The sequence below is a fragment of the Pristiophorus japonicus genome, chromosome 1 (assembly GCF_044704955.1).
Source record: "Pristiophorus japonicus isolate sPriJap1 chromosome 1, sPriJap1.hap1, whole genome shotgun sequence".
In the NCBI taxonomy this organism is placed as follows: Eukaryota; Metazoa; Chordata; class Chondrichthyes; family Pristiophoridae; genus Pristiophorus; species Pristiophorus japonicus.
In genome coordinates this window covers 295,221,518-295,249,166 of record NC_091977.1, presented here as the reverse complement: position 1 = coordinate 295,249,166, position 27,649 = coordinate 295,221,518, and the positions used below count along the sequence as shown (strand labels likewise).

The following is a 27,649-nucleotide window of genomic DNA, read 5'->3' as shown; positions in this document are numbered from 1 at the left end:
AAGGAGGGTTTTGGCTAGGCTAGTGGCCTGACACCCAAGAAGGGGTGCCAGGCTGCCTGTTGGCGGCCCAGCCGACCCGGGGGCATAATTGTCGGGCCGACCTGGCAGTCAGCCCTCCACTTTAATGGCGGCCACACCGCCATTTCAAACACAATGCACCAACAGAAAAAGCTGTCAGAGGCACTGGCCGGCAGCTGGAATACTTTCTCAGCTGAATTTCACTTCCGGGGCGGGACATCGGTGGTGCACGTTTTGAAGACGCACTTAGGCGGCTTCGGCAGCAGCAGGGCGCAAATGGGGGGAGCAGGGCGTATCAGGTCACCGCCGGAAAAACCTGAGGAGAATTTTGTGAGCAGCGGCCATTTGACCAAAAATCGGCAGCCATTCGACACTGCCCCCTAGCCGCCACTTTTCGGCAACCAGAGGCCTTATCAGGAGGCTGACTTTCAGCCCCTTAAAGTTCTAACTTTGTATTTAGATGTACACAGTGCTCCCTCCTAAACAGGGCAGCTGAACAGAAGTCAAGCAATAGAAATAGGGTCCTGCCTCGGTGGAACCCGAACTTAGTTCAAGAATAAATTGGGAGATAAACATCCTTAGCTTAACCTAACATCATCGATTATAAAGCAATAAAAGGACAGATATTCGCATGAGCAATGTTTGAAAATGAAGCCATGTTGTAAAGCTTTATGTGAGAAATTACCCTTCTAGGACCCCTACAAGCCCCAACACATACAGTGAAATGGGAAATTATGGAACGTGGGACTCTAGTCTGTTGATGTGCCTCTTATTTATATACTAGCTGACAGAATACTACTAACTTGCATTTATATAGTGCATTTCACAACCTCAGGATGTCCCAAAATGCTTTAAAGCCAATGAAGTACTTTTTGAAGTGTAATCACTGTTGTAATGCAGGAAACGTGGTGGCCAATTTACGCAAAGCAAGCTCCCACAAACAGAACTGGAAGATAAAAATACAACCCTCGGAATTAATCAAAGCTGTCTCATTTTGATTTACTATTTGTAGTGACACAGCAAAGACAAAAGGAACTTGCAAATGTAAATAACTTCAACAAGCAAAAGCCTGGCCAAACAAGATTTGACTTAATCAGACAGAAGTGCGCATTTAATTTGGTCCAGATTTGAAAGCTAAAACAAAATAAATCTTAATTTAACACAACAATCTTTTTCAACATTCCAGTGCCTAGGCTAATTTAGAGATTCATATAAAAAGAAAACATGCAGAAATTCTTATGAATTAAAACCAGATATGTTCTAGGATTTGTCACAGTTGGCTTAATGCTAGTTACAGTCATTTATGTATGATGTAAAGTACAGGATTGATTTCTGATATTAAAGGAAAGCTACTTCATCTGCAGCAGCAATATCTATCCCTCTCTTATTTTAAGGTTCAGTGGCGCATCAGCAAAAGCACTGTGATTGATGTCAAGAGATGTTCATTATCGATCTTGTTGAGTCATTATAGTATAGATTTTTAAAATATGTTACGTACGTAAATGCAACACTTAATCCTCAATTTAAACGCCAATCCACCAATCAGTGACCAGCTCCTCTGGGCAGGCCACATGGTTCACATGCCAGACACGAGACTCCCAAAGCAAGTGCTCTATGCGGAGCTCCTTCACAGCAAACAAGCCAAAGGCGGGCAGAGGAAATGTTACAAGGACACCCTCAAAGCCTCCCTGATAAAGTGCGACATCTCCACTGACACCTGCGAGTCCCTGGCCAAAGATCGCCCTAAGTGGAGGAAGTGCATCCGGGAGGGCGCTGAGCACCTCGAGTTTCAATGTCGAGAGCGTGCAGAAATCAAGCGCAGGCAGCAGAAAGAGCGTGCGGCAAACCAGTCCCACCCACCCCTTCCCTCAATGACTATCTGTCCCACCTGTGACAGATAAATATAAAGTTTAAAAAGTACACTTTTATTGCATGCTTCCCTTTTAAAAAATAATATATAGGTTTTCCTCATGGGAATTCTAATGTACGAAAGATATTTTGAAACTGTAATATCAGGTGAAGAGATCACACCGCCTGGGAATTTTACTCTCCAGCATTCAAACGGATATTGTGGTAGATTTTAACTGCCGGCCAGCTGTCTGATCCATCTGCTGGGACTCTAGAGTCATTTCAAGACCTGGGCCTCATGAACATGCTGCTGGCGAGCCGCACACCCCAAATGATGGCCTGCTGCAGCTCACTGGCTTTGGGCTGGTGCAATATTTGGCGATTCGGACCCCTTGGATGCTGGCAGAAAGGTAGGTCTGGACGGGCTGATTGTAGATGGGAGGGGGAAAGGAGTCCAGGGTGATAGTGGCCCATGTTCCTCTTCGCTCACAAAAAATAATTTTAGATTTACCTGTTTCTCTTGACCGCCAGGTTTTACTGAGCATCATCATAAGCAGTCCCTCGGAATCGAGGAAGACTTGCTTCCACTCTAAAACTGAGTCCTTAGGTGGCTGAACAGTCCAATATGAGAACTGTAGTCCCTGTCACAGGTGGGACATGTTATGTATCGATGTGTGTATCGTCCTGCGTCCTGGGGGGGGGGAAGTGAGATGTTATGTATTGATGTGTGTATCGTCCTGGTACCTTAAATGTATAATAAGCACAATGGTACACCACAGAGGGCGCTGTGGTGGGAGACCTGAAAGTACCTGCAAGAGGCAGTATAAAAGGCTGACCACCACACCTGAGAGTCACTCTGGAGCTGTTCAATAAAGGACGAAGGTCACAGCAGTTAGATCAACACCAGACCGCGTGGAGTCAGTGATTTGTGTGCTACATACACCACAGGACAGATAGTTGTTGAAGGAAAGGGTGGGTGAGACTAGTTTGCCGCACGCTCTTTCCACTGTTTGCGCTTGATTTCTGCATGCTCTCGGCGACGAGACTCGAGGTGCTCAGTGCCCTCCCGGATGTACTTCCTCCACTTAGGGTGGTCTTTGGCCAGGGACTCCCAGGTGTCAGTGCACTTTATCAGGGAGTTTACTGAGCAGAGCATTCATGGATCATGATCCACCCAGTAGGCCACAAAAGGTTCAAAAATGGCCACTTTAATAAGTCCTGAGCAAACATTAGTGATTTTGGCAAAATAGAGTATGAGGGGCCGAAATTGCCCCTTTCCTTAAGGCGGTGGCCACGCTGTGGAGTGGAGTGGCTGCTGACGTATGGTGGAATGGTTGCTGATAGCCCAATTGACCTCCCGAGTTTTCCCAGCGATGCCTCGATTCCCCCCCTTACCGCTCCACTACTGCTGATCCATCTTAAGCGCGTCATCACCATGCGCATCGCCGATCTAACCCCTCGGCGGTGACATTCCCCTCGGAAAATCTTTGGCCCATCCGGGGGTGCCAAAAAAAGCTTTCCCCCAGTGGTCCAGTGAGGCTGTGGCCTTCTGCAGCGGCGGTGTGGCTCCCTTTAAAGGGGAGGGCGCACTGCCGCCCTGTTTTTTTTTTGTCGATCTGACAATTATGTCTCCGGGTTCGGTCGGGCCACCAACAGGCAGCCTGGTACCCCCTCTTGGGTGCTAGGCCGCTGGCCCGGCCGAAACCCTCCCTGGTGGCCCAGTGGGCCGAAGTTTTTAAATCGCGAAGGCTCTCCCCTTTAAGTGAAAGGAAGAGCCATGGTGACACGGTGCCGTGATGACGTCATCGCGGTGGTGACTCCGCTCCGCCCCCAACTTCCGCCCCTCAGTTGCTGTCACCACTGCGTCTTTGCTGCTCAGGTGTAGTCACCGCCCCCATCAAGACTGACTTCCGGATAAAAGCAAAAAAAACCTAAGAGCCGAATGTCACCTAAGAGGCAACCTGAACCACAACTGCGATAAAAACCATCAAAACGCGGGGGGTGCAATTTCTACCCCTAAATGTCTTAAATTTCTATTTTCATAATGCACAGTGGTTTTTACAAGTCCAGGGTTCCTTATCCTCTGTATTCTCGGCCTTTCACTACCACAACTCTCACTTACTATGACTTTTAACACTTTGAAATCCCACCGGCCTAGAAAGTGGAGTGCGCTTGAATTGGTGATGGATCCCGGAGCAGCACATGCTGCATGCATCTAATGAGGCTGCTGGCAAGAACATGCCCCATTGTTTCGCTGGTCTCATTTGCTTATTGCTGGCAAGCTGTGTACAATCCCAGAGGCAGCTAGACGCTGGCCAAGGTGATTTGGAGAGTCCGGGGGTGGCAGGCAATCGGAGTGGTGGGGCAAGTAGGCAGCGGTCAGTGCATTTATTGTGGAGCCGGCAGGAGCACTCCTACACTTCCTGGCTCCACAACAAGGTAATTAAAAAATGTTTCAATCAAGGATAAGGCTCTCAATATGCATATGCAAAGGACTTCATGTCTGTTTGAGGCAACACTCTGGGTGCCTACTCAGGAGCCTTTACCAATATGGTTACCGGCGCACTTCCAGCATGAAATGAGCATGCGCACATTGCCTGCCAATTTGGACCTTTAGGCCTCTGTTTTCTATCTGTAACATGGACGCACGCTATCCAATTTCTAGGTCATCATGTTTTACAAATGTAGGTCATCCACTATTAGTGTGGCAACCATTGTAACACAGAAATTTTCTTAGCACTGTTGCCTTGTTGGCAGATAACTCCTAAATCAGAAGACCTATATTTGTTAGTATCCAGAGCTTGAGATATTTGCAAATTAATGGAAATAATGATTTAAACTTTATATGTGACCTGTGAGCCTCCATGGTGTGTCCATCAGTAACCCACAAAGACAAATAGCTTAGATAACCTTGGATTAATTAGTTCAGTCTTTCTGGTCTTGTACAAATTGGACAAGCAAATATGCAGTAGGCGCAAGATGCATATGGAATCAATTTCTTTATAGGACAACTAGATCGTGGTTTAATGCTGAATGGGTTCACTCACAGTAGTGGTCAGTTTTATTTTGCTTCCAGCGGCCAAAATTGTATACAATCTGAGCTGTGCTTTTTTCAATAGGCTGGGGGTACTTGTGCATGAAACACAAATGCTTAGTATGCAGGTACAGCACATGATCAGGAAGGCTAATGGAATCTTGGCCTTTATTGCAAAGGGGATAGTGTATAAAAGCAGGGAAGTCTTGCTACAGCTATACAGGGTATTGGTGAGGCCACACCTGGAATACTGAGTGTAGTTTTGGTTTCCATATTTACGAAAGGATATACTTGCTTTGGATGCAGTTCAGAGAAGGTTCACTAGGTTGATTCCGGAGATGAGGGGGTTGACTTATGAGGAAATGTTGAGGAGGTTGTGTCTCTAATCATTGGATTCAGAAGAATGAGAGGTGATCTTATCGAAACGAATAAGATTATGAGGGGGCTTGACAAGGTGGATGCAGAGAGGATGTTTCCACTGAAGGGGGAGACTAGAACTAGGGGGCATAATCTTAGAATAAGGGGCCGCCCATTTAAAACTGAGATGAGGAGAAATTTTTTCTCTGAAGGTTATAAATCTGTGGAATTCGCTGCCTCAGAGGGCTGTGGAAGCTGGGACATTGAATAAATTTAAGACAGAAATAGACCGTTTCTTAAACGATAAGTGAATAAGGGGTTATAGGCAGTGGGAAGGGAAGTGGACTTCAGTCCATGATCGGATCAGCCATGATCATATTAAATGGTGGAGCAGGCTTGAGGGGACGTTTGGCCTACTCCTGCTCCTATTTCTTATGTTCTTATGAATACATTTAAACGTTACAGGTAGGTGAGGGATGTCCAATAATGTTTTTGGCTTTAGTGGAATGGGGAGACGATCTGGGTCAGGCAGAGAGATGCAAGTAACCCTTTCCACCTGATTTTCCTTGCTGTTTGGGGTGTGACAGCAGAGCAAAATCTAGGCCTAAGAGTCTGAAGAGTTCACTGGAGATTAGAGTCTGAAGTGAGAGACTGAGCTGATATTTAGAGTCTTGACTGAGTTAACTGGAGGATAGAATCTGTAGTGAAACTTAGCTGGAGGTTCAGTCTGGAGTAAGAGAATTGGCTTAAGATTCGAGAGGATTGAAAGTTAGAAGGAGATAAGAATGGTTAGCTGAAACCCAGCTGCTCTGAAAGAATGACTTACATTTATATAGCGCATTTCACGACCACCAGACATCTCAAAGCGCTTTACAGCCAATGAAGTACTTTTGGAGTGTAGTCACTGTTGTAATGTGGGAAACACAGCATCCAATTTGTGCACAGCAAGCTCCCACAAACAGCAATGTGAAAATGAACAGATAATCTGTTTTACTGATGTTGATTGAGGGATAAATATTGGCTGAGGCACCGGGGATAACACCCCTGCTCCTCTTCGAAATAGTGCCATGGGATCTTTTATGTCCACCTGAGAGAGCAGACAGGGCCTCGGTTTAACGTCTCATCCAAAAGACGGCACCTCCGACAGTGTAGCACTCCCTCAGCACTGCACTGGAGTGTCAGCCTAGATTTATGTGCTCAAGCCCCTGGAGTGGGACTTGAACTCACAACCTTCTGACTCAGAGGCAAGTGTGCTACCCACTGAGCCACAGTTGACACCCTGCATAAAGAACTAATTCTTATTAAAAAAGGTTATTAATTTGTCCCAAGTATAACTATTACTTCTTGAGTTCTTTTACGTTTGGCACCCAATTAAAAAACCTCAAGAGATGGATTTTCTGGAACAGAATCTCATCACAGTTAGTTAATTCCTTTCATAAAATTGGTTAAATATCTGGTTAGGATAGGGATAGGTATAGCATGAAATGACCAAATGCTTCCTGTGCTGCTGCACTGAGGATGTGTTCTGTTAAGGGTGGCTAGCCAGGATTTGAATACTGGCAAGGCAGGGATGGAGCTTTATTAGACTATCTTTGGAGATCAAGGAGTACTTATGCAGATCGTTCCCTCTGAAGGTGCAGGTTGTATATGGTCTGTGGAAGTACGAGACTTTATGAGCATGCTACCTTTTCTCATGTTCTTATAAAGATGTGCAGTGCCACAAGATATGCATCTCACAGGTTCGACATGTGTTTAACATAACAGCTCTAAAGTATCTGTTTTAACTCTTGGGCCAAAGAATCAGAAAGAAGAATGAATGAATGTGCCCAAAACTTTGGAGGTAGGGTAGCCAACTCTGGTTGGAGGTTTCATCACATGACCATTCACCTCCAACTGCATTGCTCAGTCAAACAGCCTGTTTTCCCATCTCCAATATTCTTAAAACTAGTAAACAAATGTAATAAACATACATGGGCTAGAAATTTGGTATCGCCCGCTTTGAGGGGCGCTATCTTTACCTCCGGGCAATGTCTACCGCCTCAAAGTGCGATATTCAGTTGTATCACCCCCAAGAGGAGAGTGGAGTGCTAAGGTAAGCATTGCACAATCCTCTTAGGATGCTAAAGGTCTATCGCGGGGCGGGAGAGTTTCTCAACTTGAGGCACTCGGATATCGGCATCCTAGCGCCTCAAGGGGCGGCGAGGTCGACCATGTGAAACCTGCAAAAAATGGAAAGGGAGGCTACCAACAGCCTTCTACAGGTAAGGGAGGTAAGTAATTGTTACAAATTTGACTCTCAACACTTACCTCTTCATTCCCTGTGATACGGAATCCTCTGTGCACCGTCTGCTTCCCCCTGTCGGAAATGTGGGACGGGGGAGTGGGGGAGTGGGGGAGGGGAGGGGTGGTGTTGCACACTCTTGATGTCACCACGTTGTCGCTAAACCACCAGTGAAGTTGGCGACAGGCTGTCATAGCGCGCTCGGGCGGTAGGTATTTAGCGGCCCCTTATCGCTGCTCTTTGGTGCTAATGGTGGTGCTAAACAACCAAATTTCTCCACCACAGTTTTTTTAAATGCCCCAATGATTTTTCTCCTGGGCTATTCGCAGGAGTGCCCAAGAGATTAATCTTTCATTCCTGGAGACTCCAGGACAATCCCGGTGAATTGACAACCTATTTGAAGGAAAATAATTGTTCCGTTTCTATACATGAAATCCGCTGTTTTTGTTTTATAGAGTTTTCCAGTGCCGATTTGGTTTAACAAGGGAACGAGGGAATTTGAAATAGTTGACAATGCCAAGAAAAATCGGCTGAAGCAGTTAAAAAGCTTGGTGCGTGCGCATACACCTGTGGACCCCATCTACAATGTGACCATCAAATCCGAGAGAAAATATCCTCAATTTGAACAAAAGATCACTGCTTTGGATCTGACATTTGAAAACAACTTCATTACAAAGGCAGGTCGATGATTCACGTTGTCATTATGCCTCTGAGTACTTCTGCCAGTGATAGTGTGTTTAATAATAAGAAAAAACCGCGGCAGCAGAAATCTCGGTTAAAAAACAGAAATTGCTGTAAATGGGTCACATTTTAAAGAGGAAGATAGGTACAGATCTTGGGTGTTGCCCTTCATCAGAAGCAGCAGTCAGATTCTAACACTAACTTGCATTGATATACCTTTCCACGGAGGTGTAAAGCAGCCGATATCGTGTCGGCCGACTGTTATACGCCCCGCAGATTTTCCTTTTCATTTAAGTAAATAGAAAGGAAAATCATGCAGGTTATATTTGGGAGGCTGATTCGACATTGTCCGTTTTACACCCCCACCGAAGTGAAAGTTCTGTCCACAGTGCCTATAATGTAAAACAAAACATCCAAAAGTGCTTCACAGTGGTGTACTCAAAAACGAAAGGACACTAAACTAAAGAAGGATGATCAAAAGTTTGGTTTAAAACAAAAAGTTGGTTTTCAGGAAGGTCTTCAAGGAGGCGTGGGAGTTGGAAAGGCAGATGGATGAGAGAGGGAATTCCAGAGCACGATGGCTGAGGGCACAGCTGCCAACGATGAGATGAAGAGGGGGAGATGCACAAGAGCCCAGAGTTGGAGGAACACAGAGTTCAAAGGGGTTGCAGTGTTGGAGGAAGTTGCAGAGATAGGGAGCGGTGTGACCATGAAGGGTTTTACACACGGATGAGAGTTTTAAACTTGAGCATTGGAGAACCAGAAGTCATTGTAGGCCAGTGAGAACAGGAACTCAGTATGGGACAGGATACAAGCAGCAGCATTTTGGGTGAGCTAAAGTTTATAGAGAGTGGATGGGAGATAGCTGTGAGAGCATTGGAACAGTTGAGCCTGGTGGTGACACAGGCGTGGTCGAGGCTTTCAACCGTAGATGGGCGGAGGCTGTGGCAGAGATGGGTGAGGTTACATCGACTTAATTGAGATTTTTAAGATTATGAAGAATTTTAATAGTGAATAGGGAAAGACAGTTCCTCTGGTTGAAGTGTCAGTAATGAGGAGTTGTAAATTAAAAATTGTCACTAAGAGAGTAAGACCAGAGGTTATGGTGAAATTGTTGTATTGTTGGAGCATGGAGTACTTTGCTACAGATAGTGGTTGAGACAGAGTTCATTGTATCTTTTAAGGGAAAATTGGATATTTAAAGTAGAGGAAGATAGCAGGTCAGTGGGGTTAGTTTTGGATTGCTCCAGCAAAAGATGGGCCAAATGGTCTCATTTTGTGCTCTCTTGTCTGGATTCAAGCCTAGAGGCAGAATGATGGTTTTCTAATTAATCGCTTCACTCAATCAGGTTCTGGTCAGAGTTTTTAAAAAGATTCCCAGTGGGAAAGACTTTAACTGCCATCGGGCTTCTGATGGGAAACCATTGGTTTCAGTTGGTTTCCTGCCCACCCGCTACAGTATGAGGCCACGGCCATTTTAACCGTTTGGTCTCAGCACCATGTCACCAGTCCACTTCTCACCCGGAACGGATTCTTGTTCCTCCTGACCCCGCAAAGTAAAGTGAAAAAACTTACCTGCAGGGGGCCTATTTAGCTGTATGATCCTCTTCGCACTGGCTTTCACCTGGTGAGAAATCCATAGTGACCTCCTCTCTCAGGCCAAAGCTAAAATCACTGTTGGGCCCGAAGACATCATCGGAGCCTGATTAGCACATGCAAATCCAGCTGGCTTTGGGTGGGAGGCTTAGCTTCCTGTCCAGAAGCGTCCGTTGAAATCGGAGACACAAGGGGCTCAGTTTTGGCCATGACTTGCTCCAATTTTTTTGGAGCAAGTTGGTTTTTCTGGCGTAAGTTAAAAAACGCCACTTTCCCCAATCAACTTGCTCCAGAGTAACTCAGTTAGGTATGATTTTTTTTAGTTGAGTTTTTTTTTCAAAAGGGGGTGTTCCCAGCCACTTACGCCAGATTTGTCCATTTATGCCACTTTGGCCAGATAAAACTTACTGCAAATCGACTTAGGTCAGCGTATGTGGCCAGCTCTGAAAAACCTTGTGGGCAGTTCAGAAATCAGCGCAGGTTAGTATATTTAAAGCACCAAGACTTACAAAGCACTAAACAAAGCACAAAAATAAGCATTCAATAACAAATAAAAAATAGAAGGAAGCTGAGGACCTGCACCAAGACTTACAAAGTACTAAACAAACCACAAAAGTAATAAGCAATCAATCAATAACAAATAAAAAATAGAAGTCCTATCTTTATGCCAGAAACAAGTTTTTTTTTAAAGTTCCAACAACTTGGGTTTTATTCAAAATAAACAATTTGGAATACAATATATCACAGGGCTGCCATTCTCAAGGACAGTAGATGTTAGCTCATCAAGACGGTTGGTCCTTTTTATTTTTTGCCTTCAACCTTCCCCGTTCTTTTCTTGTTGTGCTTCTTTGCAAATCACATGTACCTCAGAAACTTGGGATCAACTCCTTTCAGGGGCTCAAATTGCCAGAAACAAGTTGCTCGCGGGCCGATGCGGGAGGTCATTCAGCCATGGATAGGGGCGGCAAACATTGGGGCGTCCCTTCGGCCAGGGATAGGGGCGACGTGCATCGGGTCCTGCTGACTGCTTGCAGGACACGCTGGGAGGGCGAGGAGATGCACGCACTCCACTGCGCATGCGGACAGCTGCTGGCAGTCTCTTCGGCGCAAGGCTGTAGCTCCACCCCCCATTTCACCATGGACACTGCGCCAGGACCCGGGACACTCGGCAGAGGGGCCAGGATGCTCAGTAAGTTTTTTGGCGCCGTTTTGAGCGCACAAAGTCGGCGCATCTCGGCTGAGTGCGCCAAAAAAAGGTGTTGGAGAAAATCTAGCCCATGGACCCTAGCGGCTTTCCGGCAAGTGAGGAACCTGGGGCATTTTAACAGCCCCAGCCATCCAGTTTCCGCCGGATGAGTCAGGTTATAACCCCCCCGCCTCCTCCCAGCTGTCTAGGATGAGTACCAGGAGATAATGTTCTGAGTTCATGCTACTAGCGATTACCCAATATGCTCAGCTGGCAGGCCCACTGGAAAATCAGCCTATGAGCACCAGTCAGGAGTTCTGAATTCTGGAAATCTGAACCATGCCTCTGCTCTTCTACACAAAGCAGCAGTAAAAGGGTTAAATTCAAAGTTGGGGACTGCTTCAGCCATAACAGATATAAATGTAATGTGGTCTTTAAAAGTACTGAAATGGTGGAAAAATTGTGAAAGTCCACTTTTTGTCATGAAAAGTTATTTTACTGTGGTACTCCGCTCCTCAAAGACTGCCTGCCAGTTTAAGGCCTACTAAATATAGCAGTGACAATTGTGCACCAGCAGAGTGTATACTTCTTCACACACCTTCCGGGCAAATCATCCACTCAGATCTTCCAACTATCTGTGACTCCGAATGTTTAGAAGAACTGTAATGTAATAAGGTAAACCAAACGATAAGGGGATAAGGGGTTATGGGGAGTGGGCGGGGAAGTGGAGCTGAGTCCATGATCAGATCAGCCATGATCTTATTGAATGGCGGAGCAGGCTTGAGGGGCCTTATGGCCTACTCCTGCTCCTATTTCTTATATTCTTATGTTCTTATATGAGCTTGTATTATGTTTTCAATTTTAGTGCCTCGATCCAGAGCAGGGTGTCACATGGATAAAAAATGAGAGACTCCCAGCATTCCTTATGAGTGACTGTTACTTTGAGTACAGGTGAAGACTCCTCATCCTTTTCTGAGTGATTATTGTGCTAATATTTACTGTATATTATGATAAACATGTTCTCAGTAAGCGTGAAGTAATGTAGACTTTGTTGCAGTGAGTAATGCATCAATGTATTGCTTAGTATATATTAATTACCCTGTATCAGTGTGCAGAAAACTACCTTGAAAATTGTGTGTACCATGTCTTAATTGTGTGTACCGTGTCTTTACTGGCAGAGGTAAAGCTAGAGTAATGCTCCAGCGCATCTGTCAAAGACACTTTCTAACCAGCCGTTAGGAGGTTGCAAAAGTGACCATAGAATCACTTGGCTTCCATTTGGCTCTTTGCCATGGGGCACACCTGAGATTTGGATTGTAAATTGGGACCTGATAGCTGTGAAGATGTGGGAACCCTAATAATTTTTAAAGCTTTTGCCACCGGTAAGATGTATTTGCTCCTTCTTGTGTCTTGGTCCCATTTTCCCTTTTTACCTCTACTTTTGTCCATTACTTTTGACCTCTCTCCTCTTGAAGGCACTGACACAGTCCCATGGATGTCACAGCACTCCAGTATCTCGCTCCAAAAAGCCTATCTTAACATGTGAGCATAGGGATGGAGTTAAACAGTAGAGAACAGCACACCCTAGCCCAATGGTGGAGTGTGCACAGACGCACACATACACACGTTACAACAGGAGTCACAATATAGCAGTCAGAAGTGAGAATCCTGATTTTGTTTCCTTTTGTAGTCTGCTATGTTGAAGTCAACTACCACTGTCGCACTTGAGACAGCTAGCTTATAACAAACTGGGGGCAGAACTTCAACACGTCCTAGACCTTCTGGCTGAGCACTCAGCTGGCCGTTGTGTTTATCCAGCAAGCCATTCCTAAAACTGCATTTATTTTCTGACCCCCCTTCAATGTATGTAGAGTTTAATGGGACAGCTTTTGGACATTTTAAAACTCCTTCACTACTGACAACCAACTAATTCTGTACAGATATTGCTTGGAGAAAATGATGGGAAAAGATAAACTCTGTGGAATGAAAGCATCAACTGGTTTACAAAGAATGGGTTTACAGTTTCATTATGCTTAGTACACAGATTGAGGAAATCTTCCCCCTCAGCAGGGTTTTCAACAAAATGTAATTACTGAAAGAATCAATGTGGCTGCCAACAAAAAATAACGGAAAAGTTAAAATGTGCAAACTTAATAAGACCACTTAATAGAGGCGCACACTTAACACCCTTTATCCAGCATTTTAAGATCTATTTCCAGGCTATCAAACCTATTATAGTGGAAAAAAAATACTGCGGATGCTGGAATCTGGAATAAAAACAGAAAATGCTGGCAATCTCAGCAGGTCAGGCAGCATCTGTGGAGAGGAAGCAGAGTTAATGTTTTGGGTCGATGACCCTTCGTTCTGACGACCTGAAACGTTAACTCTGCTTCCTCTCCACAGATGCTGCCTGACCTGCTGAGATTTCCAGTATTTTCTATTATAGTGGAACCTGGCTGCTACTTTTGCCAAAGGCTAGATTGGCTGTAGTTTATAGGTGGGCACTATGGGCTAGACTTTCCACTTTGCTGTCTATCGCCCAAAAAATGGCCGATGTTCCAGTGATGTTTGATGTCCCAGCCTTACCGATCGCTGGCTCATCGCCCATTTTTTGTATGCCGATTTTCCACTCGGTGATAGGTCAGCGATGTCAAATGGGCGATGCAAAAGGTCAGCGATGTGACGTGCGCCTAACAAATGGCCAGCGATGTGGAAGGCAAAAGTTTCCCTAGCGACGGCCTTCTGCGCATGCTATTTTTTTTTCCGGTTGACAGCATTTTGCGTGTTTCGGGAGGTCAGGGATCATCTACATAGGCGCAGAAGGCCGTTTGCGGTGGGGGAGAGCTCGCTCGCTCGCATTGGAGTAAGAGAGGAGCAAAAGGAGATACATTTGAAAATGTAAATTTGAAAACGTATATTTGAAAATGTTAATTTGAAAACGTAAATTCAAAATATAAAAATTTATATAGAAAAGATATAGATCAAATATGTCAGCATTGTCGTCTGATGTGGAGAAGGCTCGCAAAAGGGCCAAGCCCTTCTCAGATGAAGCAAACGAGGTCCTCGTTCAGGAGGTGTACGCAAGGTGGGGTGGGTTAACCCGGCGTGGCAGTGGGAAACCCCCACCCTGGGCGTACAAGAAAATAGGGGCCGAGATTTCTGACGTCGTCTCGGCAGCGTCTAATGAGGCGAGGGGGTCCGACCAGTGCGGCAAGGGTTGGAACAGCCTGGTCGCGTCAGCAAGAGTAAGTACAGATTTTACATTTTGTATATCATTGTAATTTTAATATTAAATTTCCTGCATTGAAATATATTTTGTACACAGCGGGACACTTTTGTACATTAACTCCTGACATTGCAGACCTCAATGGAGATTGTATTAGAGAGAGATATGTTTGTGTCAATCATTACCTCGTATCCCCGATATGTGTTATAATTATTAAAATGTCTTTCCATGATAGTACACATACCATACAGCTTATGCCATGCACTTTGCCAATTTTACAGAGGAAGATATCAAACAACCGAGCCCAACAGAGACGCATGGGAGGGGGCACAACTGCCTTACAAGCACTGAGTGATATTGAGGAGCGTGCTGCGGCTCTGGTGGGGAGCCACCATCGAGTGGCCACCTCCCATGGATCTGGCGAGCCCTCTGATGTGTCACGTGAGTAATGTGTCAAGCAGGGTTAAAGTAATCCTGCCTCCAAAACTCTGTGTTACTCAATTCCGCATAGATGTACTACCATATGTACTAACATATGATGCATTGTTATGTAACGTCTCCTGGTCTAATTTATTGTAGTAGTGATGCTCCACCTTCGTGTGCCAGCGCAGCGCAAGAATGTGTATCCTTCTGTTCTAATAAACACAATAAACTCAATTGTGTTTTGCAGGACCCACAACACCCACAACACCAATGTGCACATCAGAACCGCAACCTGCGGTTCCGTTATAGGTGGTCCTCACCATGGGTGGGGAGGAGGAGGAAGAAGAAACCACGACGCCTGAGGAGGAGGAACTGGAATCGGAGGAAGATGCCCCTAGCATCCCTCAGCATGTGGTGGAATCACCTGTGGGACCTGTGGCCATTATGTCGGACCAAGCGGCGTGCAACTGTTGACGCCAAGGCGAGCATTAGTGCCCTCGCAGACCCCATGGAAGTTGCGTCAACGAGTAGCGCACACGCCTACCCTGGCCGATCGCATGGAGGGCTTGGCTCAATTGTGCGAGGAGATCGTCGCGATAAGTCGCGACCATCTCCAGGAGTTTGTGGACTTCACGGAGACCTTCTCCCGGGTGTCACAGCAGATGCTCGAGGAGATGCGTGAGCAGACCGCCGCCACCAATGCCTTGCAGCATGCTTTGTTGGCGGGACACGGCGCTGCACCGGAACGTGACGTGATGCCGCAGACCGCAAACGCCAGCACACAAGCGGATCAGGAGGAAGCAATTCCTTCTGACTCGGAAGGTGGTCGCCATGCTTCACCTTCCCCTCCTACAGCACCCCCCACCTCCCCCCAACAGGCGATCGGACCAGCAGCTCCCCCACCACGGCAGGAGGTCTTGCTGTTGGCAGTTCCACGCCAGCGACGTCTCGGTGCCACCCGGGGACCAAATTGGGCGGGTGGGGCTAGAGTACGGGGAGGGAAACGTGGCCGCAGGTGATATGTGAATAATGTTTGTTCTTTCTGTTAATGATTTACTGTTGGGGTGTGGTTTGGGGAGGTTGGGTGGGAGGGTGAGTGGGTGGGTGGGTGGGTTGTTGGGTTATTTGGGTTGCTCCTGTTGCAGTTGAAATTGAAATTTTGTTTGAGTAAAACATTTTTATTACGTTTTATAATTTACAATTGTTGTGCATTTTCTTAGAATAACGTAGTAACATATTAATGTAAACAATGGCCGACCAAACCGGGCAAGAATGTAACGTAACTCAACGCTAACGCAAACGCAACTGTTGTTTTGCGATAACTGTAACTGTAACTCTGACTGTCCACAATGAAAGTTCATGCAGAGCGTTCATTTTTGAGCTGCTGATGCAACAGCTTTGTAGCCGTGTAACTCCCACGGGGTTTTTCCAGTCTTGCAGGTGGACGTGGGGGCATGGGTTCATCGCCAGGTTGAATGTCCTCCCCGGGGTGCTCATCGGCCTCCTCCTGCTCCTCCTCCTCCTCCGCCTCCTGCTGCTCCTTGTCATCTACCTCTTCCACCTCCAATCCTTCTTGAGGTGGACCAGCAGCCCCATCTGGCAAATGTTGTCCTCTCCTTATAGCTAGGTTGTGTAACATGCAACACACCACAATAAGCTCACCGACCTGGTCAGGATGGTACTGTAGGCTGCCTCCTGAGTGGTCCAGGCATCTGAAGTACTGCTTTAGGACTCCAATTGTCTTTTCGACAATGTTACGTGCAGCAATGTGGCTTTCGTTGTAATGCTTCTCGGCCTCAGTAGCGGGATTACGCAGGGGGGTCATGAGCCAGCTGGCAAGGCCATATCCTTTATCCCCCAGCATCCAACCGTGACCTTGTGGCTGATTGACAAATAGGTTAGAGACAGCACTCTCACGCAGGATGTGTGCATCATGGATGCTGCCTGGAAAATTAGCAGTAACTGCCATGATAATTTAGTTGTGGTCGACAACATTCAGCGAGTGAAATCCCTTTCGGTTACGAAACACCTCCGCATTCTGTAAAGGTGATTTCAGGGCGATGTGTGTGCAGTCTGTTGCTCCCTGCACCTTGGGGAAGTTTGCTATTCTCGAGAACCCCAAAGCCCTCCTGGTTTGTGCTTCCCTGGTCATAGGGAAATTTATAAAGTCCATCCTGCGAGCATAAAGGGCTTAAGTCACCTGTCAAACGGAGCAGTGTGTGGCGTGTTGAGAGATACCACAGATGTCACCAGCTGAAGCCTGAAAGGAGCCCGATGCGTAGAAGGATAGTGCCGCAGTAACCTTTACCTCAACGGACAGTGTGGTCCTGAAGGTGCTGGTAGGCTGCAGATCCCCCTTGATGAGCTGACATATCTCATCGATGACCTCTTTTCGGAAGTGCAACCTCCGAAGGCACGCATTATCAGACAAGTTGAGGTAAGGTTACTTTTCCTTGTAAGTTCTTCGGCTGTAAGATTTCCTCATACGCCCATGCGTTAATCTGTGACCTCTACGAGTGACCCCTTCACTAAACCCTTCGCTTAACCCTTCACTTAACTAACACAAGCTCAGATGCCAGCAGTTCTGCACTTACAAGTAATGGCAGAGAAGATGCAACCCCCATTACTTCTTTCACTGTTTATATAAATGCCTTTCTACTACTAAACTGACCTTTCTACGAAAATAACTGAAAATATAATTATAATAATAAATATAAGTTTAAGTTTGACTGGATATATCTGTCAAATACACTTATAACTCACAAATTACTAGCACTCCTGTTTTTGCAGCCTTCCTGCTTTCCTCCGATATTCACAATGGCGTCAAAATGGCGTCCATAGTGCCGAGCTCTGTGAGGAAAGCCCGGGAAAAGCAACTATTCCCCAGCAATGTTGCCGGTGAGCGATCAGCCTGGCGATGTGCTGGCGATGTGCCGAAAGTTAGACTGGGCGATCACCTCAACGATCAGCTCGGTGATAGAAACATAGACATAGAAACATAGAAAATAGGTGCAGGAGCAGGCCATTCAGCCCTTCTAGCCTGCACCGCCATTCAATGAGTTCATGGCTGAACATGAAACTTCAGTACCCCCTTCCTGCTTTCTCGCCATAACCCTTGATCCCCCGAGTAATAGAAATATGAGCCGAAAGTGAAGGGGATAATTTTTCGGCCATGTACCAGCCTGAATTTCCACTTTTTGGTCAAAATGGGCAATGAAAGGCCGTTTTGGGTGATATATGGGCAATGTGAAGTGGAAAGTCTAGCCCTATTTGGAGTGGAAAGGGTGGGTGTTTTTGTGGCCCAAATGGCATACAGTAACACTTTAGTAGGGCTTGATGTTTGGCACAAACGTCCTGTTGTTTCTAAAAAGCTCCAGCTCTGGAGGTCTATCAATATGTGAATGTCCGTGTGGCAGCAATGTGACTGGGACCATTGGTGGTGGTGGCTGGTTTCCTTGAATTGCGATTTTCTAAAAATAAATAGGTTTAAGTTTATTTTTTTAATTAAAAGAAGCACTGCTCCATTTCTGCCCCGCTGGATCGCTGGGTCAGGCCAGCGATTGCAGGAGTTGGCAGTGAGGAAGGACTTCAATTTATTCATGTCGGAGCGGCCGTGAATGATTCTGGATGAGGGGTGGTTCCGGATAAGGGAGTTCTGAATAAGGAAGGTTCAACCTGTACTATCTCTTTGTAATTTTATGCTTCCACCTACACTGTTTACAATGCCGCCAATCTTTGTGTCGTCGACAAACTTGGATATGTTGCTCTTTATCCCACCATCTAAGTTGTTAATAAACACGGTGAATAGATGAGGCCCCAACACAGATCCCTGTGGGACACCACTAGTCACATCCTGCCCATTATCCCTACTCTCTGTCTTGTGGCACTCAACCAATTTCCTAACCAGGTCAATAATTTGCCTTCATTTCCAGGCGCTTCAACTTTAGCTAACAATCTCTTATGATGGACTTTATTGCATGCCTTCTGAAAGTCCATATAAATAATATCCATAGACATTCCTCTGACCACTACTTTAGTCACCTCTTCAAAAAATTCAATCAGATTTGTTAGGCTGACCTACCCTTTACAATTCCCCGCTGGCTCTCTCTGATTAGCTGAACATTTTCAAGGTATCCAGTCACTCTATCCTTAATTATAGACTCTAGTAGCAGAGCAACTTGATCTCTGCAACAACAGAGCAATAAATTTCAACCAGCTTTGAATATTGTGAATCAATTGTATAAACAATTTCAACTGTAATAACACAATGCAGAGTTCGAGAACTTACTCAAGACACAATGGCTCCTGTGTCAGTAAACAGCATCGGAAAACTTCTTCACCATGCTCTTCCCCAACTGGATAAGACACTCTGAACGGCTTTAAAATGTTGTCTTTATTCTTTTAGAATGAATAAATATTTATACATCATGAAGTATTATCACAGCGTATCACAGCTCGTACAGAGCCAGTTACAAACATCGATACAATTCAATATCTTGTTATCTCCTGCAGTTGGCTATACATCACTGAATTTAATTTCAGGTGTTATTCATATTTGTACTCTAATGAGGGAAATTATAAATGTGTAGTGTTCCACAAAGTTGTGCGTTGATGTTTAATATCTTAAAAAAAGGAAAGGAATCATGCTTTTAGTCATATAAATATCATCTGCCTGACCGAGGCTTTCTTCCTATTATCAATTACAGGCTTGCAAAGCTACTGTCTCAGTTGGAATGCAACACTGGACCCGACATGCCACAAATAGATCCTGCATACCGCCCATGGGTCATTGAAACAGAAGAAAACCCCATGCCTAACATTGTAGTGAAGGTTGAAACTATCATGGAAGAGTTGTATATCAGTCATGAAGAGCAAGGCGATGTGGTGTCAGTGTACAGGGAGGCAAGTTTGCCAATTATATCTTTATGCCTTCCTGTGCTGCTAAGCTATTGATACAACAGTGGTTCTGTCTTTGAATTGATACTTGTAATGTATTTGCTTCATGGGTTTTTTGCTTAAGATTAAGAACTTTGATTAAGAACGAGTTGGTTTATTAACAAAGGTTTAACAATCACACTACACATTACCAGTTCATCCACTAGGCTCACAACTGCTTACCTCATCGTGGATGACCCAGACCCAACTGATTGGGGTTTTATTGAGCCTTGCGAACATTATGTGATTGGCTAAGCCACTCACAATGCTACAGCTCTACAAACCTGTGGGCATACTCACAAGTGCATACATTACAATATTTAACCTTACACTTATAGCATAATAACAGACAATCCAACAAAAAAAATTAAAGTTTAATTTTGGCACTTGCCATAAAATCTAGGTTTTCATGAAATGAGTCCAATTTAAAATACATGCATATTTTGGATTTTCAAAGTAGTTTGAACAAAGGTGTTGTGCATATAGATGGATTAGCTATTGCGCAGATATGCGGCGGAGGAACACATAGGCCCTGAATATCTGCGATTCTGTTCCACCAGCATAACTATGGGAAATCAGGAATTGTAATCCACCAGGAGAGTGGGAGGTTGACCTTGCCGGAGTTTCTGGGGCAGGGTGAATTCAAGGATTGTAATTATAACCAATGGGCCCCCCACCCAGTGTCGACACATCTTAGATGCCCTCTGGATAGGTGGGGAAAATGTTGCATTGGAAAGCTGCTTGACTGATGCACAAAGAAATCATTTGCATTTATATAGAGAATCTCAGAATGTAAAAAAGTGCTTCACAGTCAATGCAATATTTTTGCGTTGTAGCCATTGTTGTAATGCAGGAAACACAGCAGCAAATTTGTGCACAGCAAGGTCCCACTATCAGAAATGAGGTAAAGGATCAGATGATCTATTTTAGTGATGTTGCTTGAGGGATAATGGTCAGGAATATACCCGTGCTGTTCCTCGATTAGTGCCATGGGATCTTTTACATCCACCTGGGAGGGTAGATAGGACTTCGGTTTAACACCTCAACCAAAATATGGCATCTCCAACAGTGAAGCACTCCATTAGTATTGCACTGAAGTAAGGCAGCAGCACCACTTTACAGATTATGGTTTCGGTGAGATTGGCCCCATGACCTACAATTAGTTGAGCCATCCATCAGCAAATCTGGTTGGACCACATCACGTGCTATCAGGTTTCATTCTCCTCGGCCAAAATTCCCCATTACTCCAGGATCATCCTTTAGAGCAAAGATAATCCCTGATCTTTCACCCTCCATTACCAACCACTTTCCTAAATCCCTCTCCCTTGCAGCCTTCACCCTCACCAACAAGTGCGAGAAGCTCAAGGTCTTCTTTGTTGCTTGGATTGAGTCATTCATTCAGCCGACTCTGTTGTGTCCTCCCCTTCCACTTGCCCACCAAATCAAACTTCCCCCAGGCTCCCCCTTGCTGAACATCTCTCCTCATGCCCCTTCCAAGCTCATCTCATCCATGAGACCCACTTCCTGTGCACTTTGCCCCCATTGCCACTAAACTGCTGACCACTCAGCCTGCCTTCCTGGCCTCCATGCTGGGTGACATTTCATCTGCTCAGGTACTGTCCCCCTCCTTCTCAAAACCACTGCTACAACCCCTTCTCAAAAAACGCACCCTAAACTCCACTGTCCTTGCAAACTGGAGGATGGTATCGTGCCAGCATATGGTCAATAGGAGGTGATAGCAGCAGTATATCCAATGGGTTACACCATTCCATCGGTCCTGCCTACTATTGTTTGCCCACACCTGCTCTCAGCAGGAATTTAATGTTGATGGTCCTTGGGATTGGAACCCAACTGTACTAAGTCCCCACTCTAGTTCTCGACTGGCTCCTCCAGTTCCTCTCCGCCGAATTGCATCCCAGGAGCTTCACTTGCTTTGAAGAAATTTGGGGTCACAATGAATTATACATTCCCATGTAGCATACATTCTTTGAATCCTTCTGGTGGTTATTTTCATAATATGGGGCTCAATTTTCCCCAAGCCCGTTTTCTAGCATATTGCTAGAGTTACGCCCGTTTTTCTAGGCCACAAATGCGGCAGAAATATTTTCCAAAGTTTCCCCGATACATAATTCGAATTTGGCGCCGTGTGTCCAGTCGCCTCGGGAGGTGGAGCCTGCTGTCTGCGCCGAAAAACAATGCCGCACTTTTTGCGCATGCGCGGAAAAAAGTTCAGTTTTTGACGTTGTTCCAATGGACCCGCATGCACAGTACAGCTCGGATTTGGCAACGGGCCAGTTGTGTGTTTGAGAAGGAGTTCTGTGAGAGCATTGGGAAAATCACAGCTGGAGCAATACAAGATACAACGTGGTGTAAGGACCAAGAATTTCTTACAGGAAGAAGTTGAGAACAGATGGCAGGAGCTGGACACCAGCAGAGGTCATATAAAAGTTCCACCCAAAGAAATGAAGAAACGCTGGACCCAAGTTGCAGAAGATTACTGCGCAATGGTGAACACCACGAGATCTGGAGGCCAATGTAAAAAGAAGTGGCAGGACCTTGGTCAAGTAGTTAGTGTAAGTAATATTTTCATTTATTCAAAGGAATTGCAATTGTAAATGTGACCAGTTGTATATGTCCCACCCAGCAGAAAGACACCCTCTCTAAAAAGTTGCATTTTCATTTTTGCAGAGGAAGTGGCACATAATAAAAGGGAAAGAACTCGAACAAGATGAGGCCCGGAAAATCTGCACCCACTGACACCCTTGGAAGAGAGGGTCGCTGCTTTGATGGGTCATGCCTGGAAAAAAGCAATCAGTACTGCACAAGCTGGGCCCACACTCGAGGGAGAGGGTGAGTCATAGAAACATAGAAAATAGGTGCAGGAGTAGGCCATTCGACCCTTCGAACCTGCACCATCATTCAATAAGATCAAGGCTGATCATTCACCCCAGTAACCCTTTCCTGCTTTCTCTCCATACCCCTTGATCCCTTTAGCCATAAGGGCCATATAAAACTCCCACTTGAATATATCTAACAAACTGGCATCAACAACTCTCTGCGGTAGAGAATTCCACAGGTTCACAACTCTCTGAGTGAAGAGGTTTCTCTTCATCTCGGTCCTAAATGGCTTTCCCCTTATCCTTAGACTGTGACCCCTGGTTGTGGACTTCCCCAACATTGGGAACATTCTTCCTGCATCTAACCTGTCCAGTTCCGTCAGAATTTATATGTTTCTATGAGATTCTTCTAAATTCCAGTGAATATAAGCCTCGTCGATCCTGTCTTTCTTCATATGTCAGTCCTGCGATCCCAGGAATCAGTCTGGTGAAATTTCGCTGCACTCCCTCAATGGCAAGAACGTCCTTCCTCCGATTAGGAGTCCAAAACTGAACACAATATTCAAGGTGTGGCCTCACCAGGACCCTGTACAACTGCAGTAAGCCCTCCCTGCTCCTATACTCAAATCCTTTCGCTATTTGCCATTTGCCTTCTTCACCGCCTGCTGTACCTGCATGCCAACTTTCAATGACTGATGTCTTGCAAATTCATCATGGTCCTTCAAATCAGCCTGCTGCCTGGCCTGCGATGTGTGAGCCTACTCATGCCACCCACATTGCCCCCTCCTCTGCTGCTAACCATTTGACTGTTCTGTTATCTTTTGCAGAACGTGAAGCCAACCCTGACAATGCAGAAGAAGATTCAGACGAGGGTGAGCCTGAAGAGGAGAACATCTTCCAATCCAACCCTCTAGACCAAGAGCATGGGGGTGAGGGGGTGGGGGGCTGGAGGGGATGGAGCTGGATGAAGCTCCCACAGTTGTACTGACTTTGGAGGAGGTACCGCTCATGGAGGCGCCAGCCTCTTCCGTGCCTAGTGGCTTGAGTGTTGGTGGGACTTTCCATGGTTTCACACTTTCCGAGGTTACGGGTCCCAGTGGTATGGTGCAACAAGGCACACCCAGGACCCCACCTTCCGAGGTTGCGGGTCCCAATGGTGTGGTGCAGCGAGACACACCCACGGCCCCACCATCCCAGGCTGCGGGTCCCAGTGGTGAGGTGCAAGCCACACCCATGGGGAGGAGGGGAAGGAGAGATCGATCATGCTCACCTGAGGTGCAGGATCTAACAGATGTGGTTCAGCTGGTGTCATTGAGTGCGGAGAACATTGACCTTATCCGATCACTCCTGGACGCCATCAGTGGGCTGAGTGATGAGGTAGCGGGACTGTTGGGAGATGTAACAACACTCTCACGAGAAATGGGAACGATATCTGGGCAGGGATAGAGGCCATGAGGGAGGGAATGTCAGAGGTAGTGCAAACCACGTCACTAATCTTGAGGGAGGTAATGTTGCAGGTCGTTGAGGGTGTCAGGGTGCATGAGGGACGGCATGTTGAAGTTAGCTGCTGCAATAAGGGAACACGCCCAGACCCTGCGTCCATTGACAGAATCAACTGTCACTCCCATTCCAATCCCCACACCAGTCTCTGAAGAGCCCAAAGCCGGGCCCTCCAACTTACTGCCTCACGTCGACGCGCCCCCACCCTCAAGAGGTGCGCAGTACCCGAGATGTTAGAAAGAATAAGCTTGGTATCAAGCCCAGAAACACTGCACCACCGCCTGTGGGAGTGTCCAAGACCCAGCGCAGCAGGCGGTCTTAGAATAAGAGGGATGAGAGATGGGTGCAGCCTTTCTTTGCTGCTGTAAAGTCCTGTCCCTGCAGTACAGACTCACACGAGGCACATGCTGAAGTCAAGGTCACTCAGGACCTGCACCTTTATTTTACAGCTCTCGAATGCCACACTTGCCTGAGACCTGCCTTTATATACCTGTGTGGAACAGGTATGCAGTGTCTCCTGCAAGTGCACCCCTGGTGGTAAGGTAAGCTTGTGGTTACAGGTCGTATCTAGTTACAGTCATGTATAGCATGGTAAGATACAGTTATATACAGTAGTGTGAGATACATGACATCTGCTGTTCTTGTTATTATTATTGTTATTGTTGTAACTGTTCTCAAATTAAAAGTTTTTTGTAAGTTATGTAAATTTACAAGTTTATAAGTGATCTTAAAGTTTTTGTGATCTTAAAATAAAGTTTATATAAGAATAATTTTATTAAAGTTAAGTACATTGTAAACTTTTGAATAAAATATATTTTACATTAAAACTGAATCGTATTCCATTAACACAACACAACATTACGGAACAGCTCCAAACAGTAAACATGTCCAAGCGGAATAGTTGTCTCTGAGCCCTCAGGCATCAGTAAAGCGTTCACGGATGAGCTGCTGACGCAAGGCTCGAGCAATCGTTAAAGGGGCACGATGGCCCGCCCTCCTCCGCCGTCGTGCTCCGGCCTCAGGCGCTTACATGGCTTCCTCATCCTCGTCGCCCTCCTCCTGCTCAACATCTGCATCTTCCACATCATTATCATCAGCCACTATCACCGCAAATGGGTCTTCTATTACCAGGTGCTGCTGCCTCATGATGGATAAGTTATGCAGCATGCAGCACACAACAGTGAACTGACCGACAATCTCAGGGGAGTACAGCAAGTAGCCTCCGGAATGGTCCAGGCATCGGAAACGCTGTTTAAATATGCCAATGGTCCTCTCTATGATGCTGCGCATCGCAATGTGCGACATGTTGTATTCATGGTCAGCTTCCGTCCGGGTTACGCGTAGGGGCGTCGTGAGCCAGGTGGCAAGGCCGTACTCCCAGTAGCCAGCTCTGCCCTTCTGGCTACTGATGAAACATGGCTGTCGTGTAGGATGAACGCATCATGGGTGCTCCAGGGTATTTTGCATCGACTGACATAATATGATGCATGTCGTCATACACAAGCTGCACATTAATGGAGTGGAAGCCTTTTCTGTTCCTGTACATCTCGGAATCCTTCAAAGGTGCTCGCAAGGCGATGCAGGTACAATCAATGCAGCTCTCTATACCTTTGGGAAGTCAGCAATCCTGGTGAAGCCCATAGCCTGTTATGGATTGCTTGGGCGGTCATGGGGAACTTTATGAAGTCATTTCTACACGTGTACAGTGCAGCCGTGACCTGGCGAATGGAGACATGTGTTGCATGTTGAGAAATGGCACACACATCCCCAGTTGTAGCTTGAAACGATCTGGAGGCATTGAATGAAAATGCAGCTCTAACCTTCACTTCAACCGACAAAGCAGTCCTCCTGATGCTTCTCCATTGCAAGTGTGCTTTGACAAACTGACAGATCTCACGGACAACTTCTTTGCGGAAACACAGCCTTCTGACACAGTCTGCATCACTCAGGTGGAGGTACGAATGCCTGTCTCGATATACCTGAGATGGGTAAGGCCTCCTGCCCAGCACCCTACAGGCTCTGATGTTCCTGATGCGATGAAGTCGAATCAATTGTCTTCTACGTGGCAACATGAGGCAGAAGACTCGCACAAGGTATGGCATTGTCAGTGTGGCCCCCATACTTAAATTTAACCTTTGAACGAAGCTTGAAACGGCAGGAAAGCAGGCAGGCAGGTTTGCAGTTGTAACTCTCCAGGTCTGTACGGATGGACCACACCCAAAGGTCTTGCGACTTCTCCTCTCTTCCCCCCCCCCCCGAGTCTTGTGACTTCTCTCTCTCCCTCCCCCTCCCCGGGCTCCAAGCCTTCCGATCAGCGCCTGTCTCTCTCTCCTCTCCTCCCCTGCCCCCCCAGCCTTTACTAATTGTAGTCTTGTGACTTCTCTCTCTCCTCCACCCCCCCCCCCCACACACCCTCCACGGCTTGTTTTGTAGCTGAACCCCGAGCCGCTGTGTCTGGGCAGGAGGCTGATTCTGGGCTACGACCCTTCAAGATGTTCGCTGGTGGCGTGTGAGTGAGTAAGAAAATGAGAGAACTTCTGAAATCCAACAAATTTACACTTCTACGTTGACAGCTTAAAAAAAGTTGAACTTTATTATTGATTTTGACAGTGTTCTTGACTCTCCAAAATCTTCGATTTAAAAACAATAGCTTTTTTCAGCGCAGATTTGTGAATATGCGCTGGTTTTCTTAACTTACTAGGTTTTTTGGGAGTGGCCAGATACGCCAACCTAAGAGAAAAAACTGTTGGCTAAACTGCGAACAATTGAAAAAACTGGCGCAGACATGAGGAAAGGCCCCTATGACGTCAAAAAAACTAGCCTAGAAAAATTGTAAATAAGTCAATTACGCCGGCGCAGATTGCAAGGGGAAACTTGGAATAAAATAAATACGGCAGAAAAAATGGCGCGCGCCAAAATAACGGCGCAAATGACCAGACAAAATTGAGCCCATGGAGTGTGACTATCTGGATAAATGTATCCTTTAACATTGAAGGCAATGCCATTGTATGAAGCAGTTCACATCTGCCCCAGGGTTAATGACTTAGAATAAACAACAAGAATAGATTTTTTTGAGGTTCAAGAGGATGTAAGTGGTTTTGCCCTTGGTGGTTTCGAATCATCCCGATTACAACAGTTCTAGACCCGGGAATTATAGTGGTGAACAGAATACACAGTTATAGACAGATCTTTCGCTCTCAACTATCGCAATACTTTTATTCAAGTTAAAGCACACACCTGCTTCCAGTAAAACACACCCTGATGTGTATTCCTGTGGAACATGTCTGGACCTATCCCAGTCTGCTGTCTGCTCTTCTGCAGTAACAGAAAATATGGAAAAGCAATGTCCAAAACTTAAAGTCCAAAATGTTTACGCTGATGCTGTCGATGTTTATGCTGATTTTCACAGTCCTCCCTTTGATATTTCAAGAATCCCTCTGGAATATCAAACGTCCGCTGGTGAAAAAACATTGTGGCCTCCAACCAACCCCATATACTTTACCTTTAAACACCCCGAATACATCCCTTAAAATACAACACGAAACACATTCGTATAACATATTTACAGAGAAAAATATTCAGGTTCAACCTTTAACCAAGGTCTCCCACTGACTTCGGAGCACCTGGCTTCGCCTTTTGCAAGGCAGCCGCAACAAATATATTACAATGTGAAACTGGATAACTACAAGAGTGTGCGAGCAAATCCGGACCTACGGAGGAACTTCTA

General features: G+C 45.9%; 1 protein-coding gene across 1 annotated transcript in view; it reads left to right on the top strand.

Moving 5' to 3' along the window:
* Positions 1–3,730: 3,730 nt before the first annotated feature.
* The window catches only part of LOC139263380 (regulator of G-protein signaling 22-like), a 174,648-nt gene continuing 150,729 nt past the window's right edge, over positions 3,731–27,649 (top strand). The window contains exons 1-4 of the mRNA XM_070879432.1: positions 3,731–4,305; positions 7,994–8,215; positions 11,867–11,952; positions 19,357–19,552. Of these exons, the coding sequence (XP_070735533.1) occupies positions 4,069–4,305; positions 7,994–8,215; positions 11,867–11,952; positions 19,357–19,552 (741 nt within the window). The 5' untranslated portion in view covers positions 3,731–4,068. The remainder of the gene's footprint in view (positions 4,306–7,993; positions 8,216–11,866; positions 11,953–19,356; positions 19,553–27,649) is intronic.